The sequence below is a fragment of the Heptranchias perlo genome, unplaced genomic scaffold (genome assembly GCF_035084215.1).
Source record: "Heptranchias perlo isolate sHepPer1 unplaced genomic scaffold, sHepPer1.hap1 HAP1_SCAFFOLD_218, whole genome shotgun sequence".
Taxonomy (NCBI): domain Eukaryota; kingdom Metazoa; phylum Chordata; class Chondrichthyes; order Hexanchiformes; family Hexanchidae; genus Heptranchias; species Heptranchias perlo.
The window spans coordinates 275,065-287,450 of record NW_027139232.1 but is presented as its reverse complement, the minus strand read 5'-3'; the positions used below and the strand labels follow the sequence as shown (position 1 = coordinate 287,450).

At 51.9% G+C, this 12,386-nt stretch overlaps 1 protein-coding gene across 1 annotated transcript in view; it reads right to left on the bottom strand.

Moving 5' to 3' along the window:
• LOC137310109 (aldehyde oxidase-like) overlaps window positions 1-12,386 on the bottom strand; it is a 235,854-nt gene that overhangs the window by 79,336 nt on the left and 144,132 nt on the right. Inside the window, 2 exon segments of the mRNA XM_067978068.1 lie at window positions 5,793-5,926; window positions 7,087-7,211. Coding sequence (XP_067834169.1) covers window positions 5,793-5,926; window positions 7,087-7,211 — 259 coding nt within the window.

Here is a 12,386-nt window from a genome sequence, read left to right as displayed (position 1 = left end):
CATCAAGCCTGGTGGTTTGCACCATTGGAAGAGGAGGGCTCCAAGTCATCCATTAAACCCCCCCCCACCACCCCCAGGATGACTAGAGGGGCTGGGGAGAAGTCCTGAAGACCATTTCCAAGTGCGTTGCATTGATTGCCAGAGATGGGGCACATCTGCAGGGTTTGTTGTATGAAGACACGTGGCCATTTGCCAGCGAGGTGCTGTCTGTAGACAGTGGTCACAGTGGCCTTGAATTTCTTTGCTTTAGGGCTCTTTCCCAGGTGTAGTAGAGGATCTCGGAGGTCTCCATCAGCCGGGTCTGCTGTTCGAAGGCAGATGACAGAGACCATCGTAGGAGAGCAGGGCAGCACATCAGCTAACCAGGGACCCTGTGAGAAAGTGCACATTGGGGGATCAGGTGAGGGCAGGATCAGGCCCGGCTCTGATCCCCTGGACACTCGGAAAGTCTGAAGAATTGGCACTGGGGTGATGGCTGCTGCCCGCACATCTGTATCACAAGAGTCAACGGGCGCTAAAATGGGCCGTGTAACGCCCGTTGTTTTGGCGCTACACGGCCTCTCTGACATCCAAGATGGCGTCTTCGGTGCGTACGCATGTTTCCATCGTGACGTGCACCAGACGCCATCTTGGTATAGGAGTTAGCGCAGGGGCAGATAACGAACGCTGGAATCGTGTAAAGTAGGGAGAAAATGGCTTCAATCAGTGTACAACGCTGATTTAAAGTGATGGACACCATTTTGGGACTTAACGCTCAACTCAATGCACAGTCTTAACCCCGACCATCTGAACGTGTCTTAGAGTGCCTGGAGGACCCACCACCGGTGCTATTTAAAGGGACCATGCAGGATTTACAGGTTAGTGGCTGGATTAATGCTTCTGGCTGCCGAGACATTTGTATCCGTTTTTGGAGGTCTCCTAGACTTGAATATTAGGACTAGAGGACATAGCCTAACATTTAGAGCCAGGACGTGCAGGAATGAAATTAGGAAATGCTTCTACACGCAAAGGGTGGGAGACGTTTGGAACGCTCTTCTACAGACGGCAGTTGATGCTAGCTCACTCATGAATGTTAAATCTTAGACTGATAGATTTCTGTGAACCAAGGGTATTAAGGGATATGGGGCTAAGGCGGGTATGTGGAGTTCGGTCACCATGATCTCATTGAATTGCAGAACAGGATCGATGGGCTAAATGCCACTGCCACTTGCTGCCTCTTGATATGCGCCACCTTCTCCTGCAAGAAAGCGGGACGTGTGTCTGGGTGATGTGCCTGTCATGGTTGAATAGCTGCCAGTGTGTGTGGCCTGTAAATTGTGGGTGAGCGGCTTGAAACAGTGGTTATGTGTAAGGGTGAGAGGAAGCATCTGGTTGGAAGAGTTGAGTACTGATGGAAAGAGTTTGTTGGTATGTGGGTGATGGGGGTGTAGTGTGTGGTGCAGTTGGTAGGAGACGCCACTTGACAGTTGACCTCATTCACCTTGACCACTCATGTCAAAGTATTGAACTTCTTCCTTCACTGCATCAATGTTCATGATGCTGTGCGCCTGGCATTGACTTCGTCCCCCACTGCCTCCCACTGCCTTTTGAGCATATGTCTGGAGGGCCTCTTGCCCCCCCCTGAAGATATAGGATGTCCCTCCTTCTGTCCACCTCTTGCACCAAGGCCTCTAGTACATCAGCAGAGAATCTTGGTTCACGCACTCTCACAGGCCTGGTACAGACTCAGATCGGCAGATTGATGAGGTCTGGTGTGCAGATTGGAGGATGTGAGATTTAGTAATGTGCAACCTTTGTTCAATGTTTTAACATAACTCATCAGTGTGCAAATATAGGGATGGGATCTGCATCTGTGTTTTACGTGTTCAGACTCCATGCAGACAGTGGACTGTTATTTTCAGCAACCTTTAAGAGATTTCGAAGAAACATCCTCCCTTTAAGAGATGGAGCTCCCCCTGGTGGTGGAAAGTGTGAATTGCATTGATTCCATGTGCAAGGCCTGGAAAGGAAACTCCGATTGCAGGGAAGTGCTCCCTTGGGTCTAAACTTGCGTCCTGCCTGCGCAGGGTCCGTAGGGCGCGGAGATCGCCCAGAACGGTCCCTTATCCAATTTCTCCCCCCACGCCTCCAAGAGTGGAACGCAGAAAGAGGTTCTTTCAATCTGGGCTATTTGGGGGTACAGGCCAATTCCACTCATGTCACTGTGAAATTTACCTCTCCCCATTGAGCTCCCTGTCCTCCATCATGGCCACGAAAGTCAAAAAACATCTTTTACTCTGATCATATCACACAGTTTCTTCAACATTGTTTTTATATTGTTCAGGCTGACGGATGTTGGTGCCATCAAACACTCCCAGGGCAGGTACAGCACGGGTTAGATACAGAGTAAAGCTCCCTCGACACTGTCCCATCAAACACTCCCAGGGCAGGTACAGCACGGGTTAGATACAGAGTAAAGCTCCCTCTACACTGTCCCATCAAACACTCCCAGGGCAGGTACAGCACGGGTTAGATACAGAGTAAAGCTCCCTCTACACTGTCCCATCAAACACTCCCAGGGCAGGTACAGCACGGGTTAGATACAGAGTAAAGCTCCCTCTACACTGTCCCATCAAACACTCCCAGGGCAGGTACAGCACGGGTTAGATACAGAGTAAAGCTCCCTCTACACTGTCCCATCAAACACTCCCAGGGCAGGCACAGCACAGGTTAGATACAGAGTAAAGCTCCCTCTACACTGTCCCATCAAACACTCCCAGGGCAGGTACAGCATGAGTTAGATACAGAGTAAAGCTCCCTCTACACTGTCCCATCAAACACTCCCAGAGTAGATATAGCACGGGTTAGATACAGAGTAAAGCTCCCTCTACACTGTCCCATCAAACACTCCCAGGGTAGATACAGCACGGGTTAGATACAGAGTAAAGCTCCCTCTACACTGTCCCATCAAACACTCCCAGGGTAGGTACAGCACGGGTTAGATGCAGAGTAAAGCTCCCTCTACACTGTCCCATCAAACACTCCCAGGGTAGGTACAGCACGGGTTAGATACAGAGTAAAGCTCCCTCTACACTGTCCCATCAAACACTCCCAGGGCAGGTACAGCACGGGTTAGATACAGAGTAAAGCTCCCTCTACACTGTCCCATCAAACACTCCCAGGGTAGGTACAGCACGGGTTAGAGACAGAGTAAAGCTCCCTCTACACTGTCCCATCAAACACTCCCAGGGCAGGTACAGCACGGGTTAGATACAGAGTAAAGCTCCCTCTACACTGTCCCATCAAACACTCTCAGGGCAGGTACAGCACAGGTTAGATACAGAGTAAAGCTCCCTCTGCACTGTCCCATCAAACACTCCCAGGGCAGGTACAGCACGGGTTAGATACAGAGTAAAGCTCCCTCTACACTGTCCCATCAAACACTCCCAGGGTAGATATAGCACGGGTTAGATACAGAGTAAAGCTCCCTCTACACTGTCCCATCAAACACACCCAGGGCAGGTACAGCACAGGTTAGATACAGAGTAAAGCTCCCTCTACACTGTCCCATCAAACACTCCCAGGGCAGGTGCAGCACGGGTTAGATACAGAGTAAAGCTCCCTCTACACTGTCCCATCAAACACGCCCAGGGCAGGTACAGCACGGGTTAGATACAGAGTAAAGCTCCCTCTACACTGTCCCATCAAACACGCCCAGGGCAGGTACAGCACGGGTTAGATACAGAGTAAAGCTCCCTCTACACTGTCCCATCAAACACTCCCAGGGTAGATATAGCACGGGTTAGATACAGAGTAAAGCTCCCTCTACACTGTCCCATCAAACACTCCCAGGGTAGATACAGCACGGGTTAGATACAGAGTAAAGCTCCCTCTACACTGTCCCATCAAACACTCCCAGGGTAGGTACAGCACGGGTTAGATACAGAGTAAAGCTCCCTCTACACTGTCCCATCAAACACTCCCAGGGTAGGTACAGCACGGGTTAGATACAGAGTAAAGCTCCCTCTACACTGTCCCATCAAACACTCCCAGGGCAGGTACAGCACGGGTTAGATACAGAGTAAAGCTCCCTCTACACTGTCCCATCAAACACGCCCAGGGCAGGTACAGCACGGGTTAGATACAGAGTAAAGCTCCCTCTGCACTGTCCCATCAAACACGCCCAGGGCAGGTACAGCACGGGTTAGATACAGAGTAAAGCTCCCTCTACACTGTCCCATCAAACACTCCCAGGGTAGATATAGCACGGGTTAGATACAGAGTAAAGCTCCCTCTACACTGTCCCATCAAACACTCCCAGGGTAGATACAGCACGGGTTAGATACAGAGTAAAGCTCCCTCTACACTGTCCCATCAAACACTCCCAGGGTAGGTACAGCACGGGTTAGATACAGAGTAAAGCTCCCTCTACACTGTCCCATCAAACACTCCCAGGGTAGGTACAGCACGGGTTAGATACAGAGTAAAGCTCCCTCTACACTGTCCCATCAAACACTCCCAGGGCAGGTACAGCACGGGTTAGATACAGAGTAAAGCTCCCTCTACACTGTCCCATCAAACACTCCCAGGGTAGGTACAGCACGGGTTAGAGACAGAGTAAAGCTCCCTCTACACTGTCCCATCAAACACTCCCAGGGCAGGTACAGCACGGGTTAGATACAGAGTAAAGCTCCCTCTACACTGTCCCATCAAACACTCTCAGGGCAGGTACAGCACAGGTTAGATACAGAGTAAAGCTCCCTCTGCACTGTCCCATCAAACACTCCCAGGGCAGGTACAGCACGGGTTAGATACAGAGTAAAGCTCCCTCTACACTGTCCCATCAAACACTCCCAGGGTAGATATAGCACGGGTTAGATACAGAGTAAAGCTCCCTCTACACTGTCCCATCAAACACACCCAGGGCAGGTACAGCACAGGTTAGATACAGAGTAAAGCTCCCTCTACACTGTCCCATCAAACACTCCCAGGGCAGGTGCAGCACGGGTTAGATACAGAGTAAAGCTCCCTCCACACTGTCCCATCAAACACTCCCAGGGCAGGTACAGCACGGGTAAGATACAGAGTAAAGCTCCCTCTACACTGTCCCATCAAACACTCCCAGGACAGGTACAGCACGGGTTAGTTACAGAGTAAAGCTCCCTCTACACTGTCCCATCAAACACTCCCAGGGCAGGTACAGCACGGGTTAGATACAGAGTAAAGCTCCCTCTACACTGTCCCATCAAACACTCCCAGGGCAGGTACAGCATGGGTTAGATACAGAGTAAAGCTCCCTCTACACTGTCCCATCAAACACTCCCAGGGCAGGTACAGGGTTAGATACAGAGTAAAGCTCCCTCTACACTGTCCCATCAAACACTCCCAGGGCAGGTACAGCATGGGTTAGATACAGAGTAAAGTGTGATATTGTTCCATTTCCTCGACCAGCCATGCTGCGGAGTTGCTGAGCGAGATTGTTAATTTAGTGCCGACCAGCACTGAATTTTTAGTGCATTTCATTTTCACCATGTTTGGAACTAATGGTTATAGAATCTCAGTCAATCCAGGGTGTGCGTGTTAAACAGGTACACTCCCAGGCCATTTGGCGCTGGACTGAAATTGCTGAAACTCAGTTCACATCGGGCCCTCACAGCCAGTCGTCACAGGAGACTGTGACCCCAGCATGCTGTGCTGGATTTGAACCCGGGTCGCAGAGGTGAAAGGTGAAAGCCTGATCTCCTTGCATTAATCAGTCCCCTGGCAAACCACCATCCTGCACTGGCCACAGTCCCAGCGAGTGATCCACTTACTTGTGAGCTGCCACTGCCGTGATTGCTGCGATTATGCTGGTTTTCGATACCTTCCCACCAAAGGCACCGCCAATCCTTTTAACACGGACCGTGACTCGATTGGACGGAACTCCCAGCGACTCTGCAACTACTCTCTGTCAGAACAAGCAACAATTATTGACAGAAATCTGAGCTCTCTACTGGTTCGACCATGGGGGGTGGGGCGGGGCGGGGGGGGCTCGATATTAACTCCTGGGTGGGAACGCGAGCGGCCAGCACCTCTGGGAGCAGAGGCAGGGAGACGGGGCCAACTTTAACCCCAGGGCCTCATTAACAGGACACTTCCCGACCAAATCTGCCTGGGAGGCCGTTGGGACGGGGCTGCCTGGCCGTTGGAGGTTGCTGCTGGGGACCCAGGGGCACGGTCCCCCAGCACAAGGGGAATCCAGGTCAGGGGAAGCTCAGGGCAGGGGAGGCCCATGGTTTCCTTCTGGGGCTCGGAGCTTCACTCCTGCTCCTCCTGGCCCCTCAGAGAAACTAAAAACTATAATGTAGAAACCTCATCTTGCTGGGCTCCTCTTCTAGCCCTCGATCCGGCTCCCGGCAGGTTTTGACCTGATGGGTGAGGCCATCATTGCTCCCGCAGCTCAGGCCTCAGGTTAAAATAGCAGATCAGGCCCCAATGATGTCATCAGAGCCAATTTGCATATTTAAAGCAGACCCCGTCAGCTTGGGGGTCCAAACCGAAACTGCTTCCATTCCCTGCCATTCCCGGTTTCTTCCCTCTTGTCTTGCTGGGACACGGTTCCCCTGGTAACGGCGGCCCCTTCACTACCTCACCCAAATGGCCGACCTTCCTGAGCATATGCAAGCCTGGGCAGTGAGTGTCTGCAAACTACTTGACCACGGCAGGGGAAGGTGGGTGACCGGCCCAAAGCCCACCTGGGCCTCACCTGACGTCCTTGCTCACGTCCACTTTCCACCTGGAATACTGAGTAGGTATCAGGAACGGGAAACCTGACCGATTGTCCTGTCCCGAGCCCAGGAGCTGGGGGCCATGGTGGCTGTTGCTGCTGATATTCATTGTCTAAGATGATACCAGCCTTGGAACCAGAGGTCAATGAATCAACGCAGGAGAGCAAAGAACGGGCAGGCCAGAAGAGGAACAGTCATGTTACCGCTGACAACAGCACCACATCCCGAAGGAGATTGCTCGCCCGTTCGCATTGGAACAGCTGGAAATAGAACGGGAACCATTCACCTGCAGTAATGGGGGTCACAGCAGGCCAGAGTGGGGTGAATCACAATGACTTACCTGAGAAAACGCTGGATGTTGTGTTGAACAAACCATTTCAATTTCTCCGTCCTCACCTTTGGGAATGACGAGGACACTTTGGGTTTCCATGTAAAAATGTTCCTGGCCTCCAACATGGATCTGTCCTGTAAATACAAGTGATGCTATTGAATGTAAAAGGATTACTTGGTGGACTGGAGGTTGCATGAAGTTAATTGAATTCAAAGGGGTCGATTTTCACACCCTTGATCGGGTGCGTTCCTGGCGGGGGGGGCAACGAAAATCGGGGATTCCCGGGGCAGGTCCGGAGCCCGGCTCCAACCCGCCCCATTTCCGGGTTCCCCAGTGACGCGCTGGCGTGCGCGCGCAGCCCTCGCATGTGGGACTCCCGCCGGCAATTAAAGCCAGCGGGGTGCCACTTAAAGTATTTATTTTGGTATTTCAGGTCGTTTACAGACCTGATTAACGAGATATTTTAGGAGGGTTGGGATTTTACAAACAATTGGGACTGTTTCCCGTTCACAGTTCAAATGGACGTGTTGCAGCTGTCAGCCTGTGGCAGCTGCAAAGGTCCATTTGACAGGTGGTGGGGGGAGACCCTCACTCATTGCAGGAGGCCACTCTGTCACTTGGGACAAAGCTTGGCCTCCACCACCCTCCTCCTGACAGTCAAAGTCACCAACATGCACACTTACCCCGGGGTCCAGAGACATGTACCTACCTTGCGGACCCCCTCAGATGTACATCTTCCGGATGGGGGCCGCCGTAGCTGCAGTCATGACCTCCTCGGAGGGTGAACAGCATCACCAGCCTCGCCATCCACGCCGTCCACCTCTGACACGTGGAGCTCCACAACAGAGTGCTGTGACACATCCACCTGTACAGCAGGAGGGAGGGCTACCGCAGAGAGAGATGCATCGCAGAGGGCACTACCCTCGCCACAGGGTCCACAGACCGAGGCTCAGCTTCCTGGACCTCTCTGAGCAGCAGTGCACACGAAGGCTCAGAGTCACTCAACATGTAGTCGTGGACATCTGCAGCCTCCTTCATGCAGAGCTGCTCCTGGCTGGCCCGAGCACCATCTTCTTACCTGTCGCTGTCAAAGTCACCACTGCCCTCAACAACTTCTCCTCCGCATCCTTCCAGGGTGCCACCGGGGACATCGCCGACGTCTCCACAAAAGAGCCCTGCAAATACACCTACACCCACTCTGCAGTGACACAATGGGTGGCATCAGTTGTGGGTCTTCATTGTGATCCTCAGGAAAGGGCATTATTGCACCAACCAGACAGGATTCGCGAAGACATGGCAGTAGTGGTGACAATATAATATGTAATGTGAGTTGGTCAGAAATTAAATATAAGTAAAAACCATGACAAACCCTCAAACACCCTTGTGCATCCCCTTCATGCTCACGACACGTTTGCCTTACGCTGCCTACTGCACATATGTGATGCATGCCCTGTGGGTGCAGCACAGGTAGTAGCAGGTTGAGTGAGGCTGACCATGAAAGAGATGCACGAGAGGGTGAGTATGAGATAGAGCCTTGAGATTGTATGAGGATTAGGTTGAGTGGTAGTGGCGGGATGAGTATTGGCGAGGTGAGTAAGTGCAGGTAAGATGAGGATGAGGTTTGAGTGGGTATGAGGGGTGATGTGACAGAGTAGTGTTGGCAGTGCAGAAGGAGATGTGGGGTGGGGGCGGTGATGTGGCAGACGGAGTGTAGGGGAATGAGTAAGTGTACTCACTTTGGCTGACCTACTGAGGTCATTGCAGCGCCTCCTGCACTGTATGCAGGTGGACGATATGTTGGTGGTGCAGGTGACCTCCTCTGCCACCTCGAGTCAGGCCTTCCTGGTGGCAGAGGCAGGCTGCTTCCTCCCGCTCGCCGGGGGGTGGGGGGAAGATCTCTGTCCTCCCCCTCCTCCTCACCCCATCCAATAAGAGCTGGAGTGAGGCATCATTAAACTGGGAGCAGCCTTCCCCCTGGGCTGCTCCATGCTGTAATTTTTGCTATTGGTTGCAGCATCAGTCAGTGGAGGACTGCCCCTTTAAATAGGGCTCCTCCAGCTGACAGACCTTACTGCGCATGCGCAGCCCGCCCGATGCGCAGATCAGCAGCCCGGAACCCGGAAGAACAGGTAAGTGGATCCAATCAGCCTGCGATCGCGCGCGGGGCAGACTGATTTCGCCGGGCGCGTTACCCACGCACCCAATCGCCCCCCCGCCGCGAACCCGCCGCCCTGGTAATATCGGGTCCAAATACTTTATTCTCATGATCAATGCAGAAGAAAAGATTAAAGTACAAACCCAATGTGTCATCCATAAGTCTCAATGTGTCATCTATAATCCAGAGACACAGACCCCCGTCCCATCACCGTGTGGGGGAATCACAGACACAGACCCCCCTCCCATCACCGTGTGGGGGAATCACAGACACAGACCCCCCTCCCATCACCGTGTGAGGGAATCACAGACACAGACCCCCCTCCCATCACCGTGTGAGGGAATCACAGACACAGACCCCCCTCCCATCACCGTGTGAGGGAATCACAGACACAGACCCCCCTCCCATCACCGTGTGGGGGAATCACAGACACAGACCCCCCTCCCATCACCGTGTGGGGGAATCACAGACACAGACCCCCCTCCCATCACCGTGTGGGGGAATCACAGACACAGACCCCCCTCCCATCACCGTGTGAGGGAATCACAGACACAGACACCCCTCCCATCACCGTGTGGGGGAATCACAGATACAGACCCCCCTCCCATCACCGTGTGGGGGAATCACAGGCAGAGACCCCCCTCCCATCACCGTGTGGGGGGAATCACAGACACAGACACCCCTCCCATCACCGTGTGGGGGAATCACAGACACAGACCCCCCCCTCCCATCACCGTGTGGGGGAATCACAGACACAGACCCCCCCCTCCCATCACCGTGTGGGGGAATCACAGACACAGACCCCCCTCCCATCACCGTGTGGGGGAATCACAGACACAGACCCCCCTCCCATCACCGTGTGACGGAATCACAGGCACAGACCCCCCTCCCATCACCGTGTGACGGAATCACAGGCAGAGACCCCCCTCCCATCACCGTGTGGGGGAATCACAGGCAGAGAACCCCCTCCCATCACCGTGTGGGGGAATCACAGACAGAGACCCCCCTCCCATCACCGTGTGGGGGAATCACAGGCAGAGACCCTACCCCCACCGTCCCATCACACTGATACTGCTGAGTTTCTGGGAGTTGTCTTGTTTGTCAGTTGGGATTGGAGTGTTTGATAAAATGTTTGTGAGCGACACTGATCATAGAATCGTAGAATCATACAGCATAGGAGGCCATTCAGCCCATCATGCCCTTGCTGGCTCTTTGAAAGAGCTATCCAATTAGTCCCACTCCCCTGTTTCTTCCCCATACCCCTGCAAGTTATTATTGAATCTGTTTCCATCACCCTTTCAGGCCGTGAATTCCAGATCAGAACAACTCGCTGCCTAAAAAAATTCCGCTCATCTCCCCTCTGGTTAATTTGCCAATTACCTTAAATCTGTGACCTCTGGTTACTAACCCCTTTGCCACTGGAAATAGTTTATCATTAGTTATCAAAACCCTTGATAGAATCATAGAATCGTAGAAAGGTTACAGCATGGAAGGAGGCCATTCGATCCTTCGAGTCCATGCCGGCTCTCTGCAAGAGCAATCCAGCTCGTCCCACTCCCCCGCACTATCCCCGCAGCCCTGCAATTTTTTTCCTTTCAAGTACTTATCCAGTTCCCTTTTGAAGGCCATGATTGAATCTGCCTCCACCACCCCCTCGGGCAGTGCGCTCCAGATCCTAACCACTCGCTGTGTAAAAAAGCTTTTCCTCATATCACCTTTGGTTCTTTTGCCAATCACCTTAAATCAATGCCCTCTGGTTCTTGACCCTTCCGCCAATGGGAGCAGTTTCTCTCTATCTACTCTGTCTAGACCCTTCATGATTTTGAATACCTCTATCAAATCTCCTCGCAATCTTCTCTGTTCCAGGAGAACAACCCCAGCTTCTCCAGTCTATCCACGTAACTAAAGCCCCTCATCCCTGGAATCATTCTAGTAAATCTCTTCTGCACCCTCTCTAAGGCCGTCACATCTTTCCTAAATTGTGGTGCCCAGAACTGGACACAATACTCCAGTTGTGGCCGAACCAGTGTTTTATAAAGGTTCATCATGACTTCCCTGCTTTTGTACTCTATGTCTCTATTGATAAAGCCCAGGATCCCGATGCTTTTTTAACCGCTTTCTCAACCTGCCCTGCCACTTTCAATGATTTGTGCACATATACCCCCAGGTCTCTCTGTTCCTGTATCCCTTTTACAGTTGTGCCCTTTAGTTTATATTGCCTCTCCTCATTCTTCCGACCAAAATGTATCACCTTGCATTTTTCTGCGTTAAATTTCATCTGCCATGTGTCTGCCCATTCCACCAGCCTGTCTATATCCTCTTGAAGTCTATCACTATCCTCCTCACTGTTCACACTTCCAAGTTTTGTGTCATCTGCAAATTTGGAAATTGTGCCCTGTACACCCAAGACCAAGTCATTGATATATATCAAGAAAAGCAGTGGTCCCAGCATCGACCCCTGGGGAACACCACTGTACACCTCCCTCCAGTCCGAAAAACAACCGTTCACCACTACTCTCTGTTTCCTGTTATTAAGTCAATTCTGTATCCCTGTTGCCACTGCCCCCTTTATTCCACGGGCCGCAATCTTGATGACAAGCCTATTATGCAGCACTTTATCAAACGCCTTTTGAAAGTCCAGATACACCACATCAACTGCACCGCCCTCATCTATCCTCTCTGTTACCTCATCAAAAAACTCTATCAAGTTAGTTAAACACGATTTGCCTTTAACAAATCCGTGCTGGCTTTCCCTATTCAATCCACACTTGTCCAAGTGACTGTTAATACTGTCCCGGATTATTGTTTCTAAAAGTTTCCCCACCACCGTGGTTAAACTGACTGGCCTATAGTTGCTGGGTTTATCCTGACACCCTTTTTTGAACAAGGATGTAACAATCACAATTCTCCAATCCTCTGGCACCACCCTCGTATCGAAGGATGTTTGGAAGATTATGGCCAGCACCTCCGCAATTTCCACCCCAACTTCCCTCTACAACCGAGGATGCATCCCATCCAGACCGGGTGACTTATCTACTTTAAGTACAGCGAGCCTTTCTAGTACCCCCTCTATCAATTTTTAACCCATCCAGTATCTCAACTACATCTTCCTTTACTGAGACTCTGGTAGCATCTTCTTCCTTGGCAAAGACAG